At 42.8% G+C, this 4,989-nt stretch overlaps 1 protein-coding gene across 1 annotated transcript; it reads left to right on the top strand.

Moving 5' to 3' along the window:
• The first annotated feature begins 27 nt into the window (after window positions 1-27).
• On the top strand, window positions 28-3,417 carry RRAD (RRAD, Ras related glycolysis inhibitor and calcium channel regulator). Its single transcript, XM_017736606.1, has 3 exons — window positions 28-198; window positions 710-914; window positions 2,409-3,417. The coding sequence occupies exons 2-3, from the start codon at window positions 740-742 to the stop codon at window positions 2,684-2,686; spliced, it is 453 nt and encodes a 150-aa protein (XP_017592095.1). The 5' UTR covers window positions 28-198; window positions 710-739; the 3' UTR covers window positions 2,687-3,417.
• Window positions 3,418-4,989: the final 1,572 nt, after the last annotated feature.

Raw genomic sequence — 4,989 nt, 5'->3', positions numbered from 1 at the left:
TGAGGGGGGGCGGGGGCCCCCCGCCTCGGAGCCTCCCCTGAGGCCACCCCCTCCCAGACCACCGGCAGGGATGGAGGACAATAACTTCTTTTTCTGAACTTTTTTTTTTCTTAATTTTCCGTAGGCAATACATACGACAGATCAATTATAGTTGATGGAGAAGAAGCGTCTCTCGTGGTGTTTGATATATGGGAGCAGGTACTTACAGCTTTTTCCTTATGCTTTTGCTTTATGGCTTGGTCTGTAGTTCTCTTTAAAAAAAAAGTAGAAATGGAACAACTGTGCCTATTTCTTCAATCAGACAGGTGACATAAAAAAATTAGAATTCGTACTGCCTTTTGTTCTCTCTGCAATTAATTTCTTGTAGCTAGGCAGGCAGTCTAAAACCCTGCATAGCGCTGAGCGAGACTCTCTTAACGCTTTGAATAATCAGCATCTTACATGAGCAGCCAAGGGAATTACTGTAAAATTAGAGGTGGTCAATCTGATCAGTGCAGACTTGATACTCTTTCTGGAAATGAGAGGTTTCTTTTGTTTTGTATTTTAAATAACAGAATCTTTGAAATTTTGGGGAGGTTGACTTACTTTTACTGACTTTCTATAAAAAAGCTAAGAAAAGTATCTTTAAGGTGCTTACAGTAATAAATCATTACCCAGCGTGGAATAGATTTTTCGGCACAATAAATCTATTTCTTGTCTGTTGTTTCAGGATGACAGCCAATGGCTCCAGAACCACTGCATGAAAATGGGAGATGCCTATATTATTGTATACTCAGTGACAGACAAAGTTAGTTTTGAAAAGGCTTCTGAGCTAAGAATCCAGCTGAGAAGAGCAAGGCAGACAGAAGACATTCCTATTATCCTTGTGGGAAATAAAAGTGACCTGGTCAGGTCCCGGGAAGTCTCAGTCGATGGTAAGAAACACTATGAATTTTGCAAGTGCTGCCTAAAGTAGTAGCAAAGGCTATGCAGGATCATGGCCAATAGGAATGGTCTGGGTTTGATGTAGAAAAGTGTATGATTTGAGGTACACTGGGGAAATGGAGCCAGCTGGTTCATGCTGAAGGACTTGGTACCACAGAAAACACTGGAGATGGTGGTGGGGGAAGATGTGTGGCTGCACAGAGCTCTGAGCTGCAGCAGGAGAGAAAAATGCATCACAGCTGCAGCTTTAGCACAGGGCTTCATGTAGGACTATTAAAGCCGGCCTTTATTTGCATGGTACATGTGCAGCAGCCCTTGCTAGGCTCAGGATGTGACAGTCTGAGCTGTGCCATGTCACAGAGCCCAGGCAGCCATAGGAAAGGGGATCCCACACAGCCTGTGCAACCCTTTCTTCTGGAGGTGACTTTGAGTCGAGCTGGTGGGACCAGGCTCACACTACTCAAAAGTCTTTTTGTATATCTTCTCCAGCTGTGATCAGTGAGAATCCTTTCAGTCAGTTCCAGCTGCCATTTAGGTACTTAGAGCACAGGAACCACTGCCAACACCACAGTATTGATTCTGCTTGTTTAAACATTTTGTGAGGCTTTTTGTTTGGTTGGGTTTTGTTTTGGGGTAGATTTTTTTTTTTTTTTTTTTGTTCTCCACTGGAGAAAATACTCTGAAATATTGGTGCCTTGATGATGAACCATCTCTCCCTATCTGTTTTGCCATGCTCCCAGTGTTAAATTCCTGCACAGAAAATTTCCGGGAGTTCATCAGGAGAATATTACTTTTTTTCAGGCTGGGGCAGGGCAGGGCTGACCTGTTCTGACATCTGTACTTTCCTCAGGTTTACAACTCTGCCTTTATTTACCACAGCTGACTGTGGAACTTCATGCTGCAGCAATGTTTCAGGGTTAAATGCTTATGTCCAGAACACTGAACACTGTGTATTTCAAAAGCCCTGGTCAGATCCAGTGGTGCACAACCTTGTGACCTCTACCAGTGTTTTCAGTGACTTGACCTTGTGGCCTGTATCAGGTCCATTTCTGTTGGTGTGGAAAATTCACTTGTTACAGCAAGGCAGAGGCGCAGAATTGCTCAACAGCTTCCAGAATAAACCCCATTTCTTCCTGTACCTCACACTGTTCCATATCAAGCAGCAAGCATGCTTCCGAGGGTCTCTCCTAAATCAGCTTTAGCTTTTAAACGGTACAGGGACAGCCTGGCTGAAGGACTTTGCTGCCATGTGTTCATTCCATTGATCAAATGAGATTTCTGACCATACCACAACAAAACCAAGAAGAGTAAGGGGGTGAAGCTGTGAGAGCAAATTTGGGTTTTCCTATTTTGCAGTAAAGCTGTTTCATGGCATTGAAGCCACTCCCCTAACTTAAAGCAAATTTTTGTTTTGTTTTTCTGCCAGTATATATGAAGACAAAACGTCCATCTCCACTCACCTTCTTTTTTGTCTTTCCATGCAGAGGGCCGGGCCTGTGCTGTTGTGTTTGACTGCAAGTTCATCGAGACCTCAGCTGCTCTGCACCACAACGTGAAGGACCTGTTTGAAGGGATCGTGCGGCAGATCCGGCTGCGCAAGGACAGCAAAGAGGACAATGCCCGCAGGATGGCCAACACCAAGAGGAGAGAGAGCATCAGCAAAAAGGCCAAGCGATTCCTTGGCAGAATTGTGGCAAAGAACAATAAGAAGATGGCTTTCAAAGCAAAATCGAAGTCTTGCCACGACTTATCTGTGCTATAGGAGCTTTCAGCAAGGCCAGGTGTTGCACATGGGATGAACAAGCACCTGACTGTTCAGAGAAGTGTGTAGATGATCCTCGTGGTGGTAACAGCAATGACTTTTCCTTTGAGTCTCTCGTTAATGCCTTAAGGTGCTCAAGCAAGTCTGGAAGTTACACTACAGTGCTTCATTGATAGATGGTTTAAGTTTCAATGTGTGCAAGTAGATGAACTGACTTGAAATATGAGGCTTGACATGCCCACTGTGTACATATGTTCTATATCTTCTTGTCTTGTGGATACCAGAGATGCAAAGATAAGAAAGGATGATAACTATCACCACAGACTTGTCTCGTTTGCAGAGCAAAACTTAAACTTGTACGCAGGCTCGTACACTCCTTTTAGTATAAAGCAAGCAATGATAAATCTTTTTAAATTTAAATGTGGGGAGGGGGGGTAGAACCACAGTAGAATGGGAGAAAACAAATTATATATATATATTTAAATACAGAACAGATATCATTTTATGAAGTTAATTTGCACTTCCATTAACTGTTATTCAATTAATTGGTTACTTGTTTACATGCAGATTTTATAATAAAATATTATTTCCTGTTATAATAAACTGTGCTTTTCTCATAATGTGGATAAAGAATGAGAGAGCAGTATTTTTATACTGACTTTTTTCCACTGTACAAAATGTTATACACAGACTGAAGATTTACATGTGATAAAGTTCTGGAACAAGATGAATCAGGAAAATCCTGTGTCCTTTTCTTTAACAGAGAGTTTCTTTAAGAAGTAAACCCTGCTTTTATGAGCACTCTACTTCAACAGCTCTTCTTGCAAGGGGAGGCCCTGACCCTTCATATTATTTTTCATCCTCAACCTGGTTCTCATCAGCTCTGGCAGGAACAGGGCTTTATATACTCCCTTTAGTTAGATTGATGTCTTGTGTTTATACTGATAAGTTGAGCCCTGTAATGTTTGAAGTCCTCTCCTGGCTTGAAGATCTTGTGTTGCAGCCCATAAGCAAATGCAGGAGGTTGGAGTTTTCCTTTTTGGCAGCAGTATAACTGTCCAGCCTATTCCCACTCCTGTAGATACCGTCCAGTGGGTTCAAAAAGTTCAAAGCAGCCTAGGAAGGGTGTTTGAAGGAGTTGTAGGATTCAGTTGTGTACAGTGGCCTTCAGTGCTGTCAAAGTTTTCATGGCAATTTAGTTATAATCCTCATTTTTCCAAGATTTTCCCCTATTTGCTATTAATGAAGTTCAAACAGGTTGCAGTGCAAGAGCTGGGACTTACGACATTTTCTTTATAAATTCTTCTTCATAGAATGTATTCTCTTAAAGGTAATCCATAAACTCAGTTCTCAAAACCCATAAAACACACAGTTCTCTGCCCCGTTCCACTTTCCCTGCCTGATTCCAGTTCATTAGAGATTGTTCCAGCTGCCTGAGAGCCCAGTTTGTCCATGGTTTTGAGGGGCTGAGCTTTCCCAGAGCTCTGGGAGGCTGCCTCAGGTCTCACACCTTACACTGGGCTTCCAGAGCTCAGGCAAACAACTCTCCATGGAGTTACCTCAGTGCTCGGGCACTTACCACGGAGCAGTGCAGGAATTCACATAGGGAGTGCCAAAATTTGCAAATTAGCATCTCCTGCTGCGCTGCTGGTGGGCCTGGCTGCTTACATGCCCACTTTAGCTTGTGTTGCTGCTAACAGGTCACATTTCTTACGACAAGAAGTGTTGCCTTTGTGTTCTGAGTGGTCTAAAGTGAATGGTTCTGTCCTGCAGTCAAAGCTCACATTTACCTGAGCAGACATTTTAATTGGATTTGGCTTTTTTCCCCACTAGCCTTGCTTTCTGGCAAGCTATTTTCTGTTATATATCTATTATTATCTGTTGTATATCTCTTATTATCCATTATGGGACATCTGACCACTGTCAGAGTATGGCACCAGGCATCTCTGTACATGGAAGCTTTTAATGTCAACACCAAAGCAATTGCTCTAATCCTGAAAATTCAACAGCAAGAGTGTCCAAATGTGGATAAATGTGGCACATGCCTATTCAGGTACATACCAAGGTTAATGACAAAACTGCATCGTTGTTGGCACAGCCTCGGACTTCTGGTTGCCCTTTGCTTTCACAATGGCCAGGAGAGGACTGACCTGTCTGATTGATTTACAAGATGAAATGCTGTCCATAATAAATACAAGGAATGGGATGCACACCCAGAGTGCAAGATTGGGCATTTCACAGAGCAGCAATGATGTGTTGCATCACTGTGGCTTCCAAGACTCTCCAAGGTAGTGGTTACCAGC

This window comes from Corvus brachyrhynchos, unplaced genomic scaffold (assembly GCF_000691975.1).
Source record: "Corvus brachyrhynchos isolate BGI_N302 unplaced genomic scaffold, ASM69197v1 scaffold66, whole genome shotgun sequence".
NCBI lineage: Eukaryota > Metazoa > Chordata > Aves > Passeriformes > Corvidae > Corvus > Corvus brachyrhynchos.
The sequence above is the reverse complement of the archived record's forward strand: the minus strand, read 5'-3'. Positions and strand labels throughout refer to the sequence as shown.

Excerpts from the sequence above, each read along its gene's own strand:
- RRAD (XM_017736606.1), top strand. The coding sequence starts at position 740 with ATGAAAATGGGAGATGCCTATATTATTGTATACTCAGTGACAGACAAA. Across the intron at positions 915-2,408 it reads CCGGGAAGTCTCAGTCGATG|AGGGCCGGGCCTGTGCTGTT; the intron begins GTAAGAAACACT and ends CTTTCCATGCAG.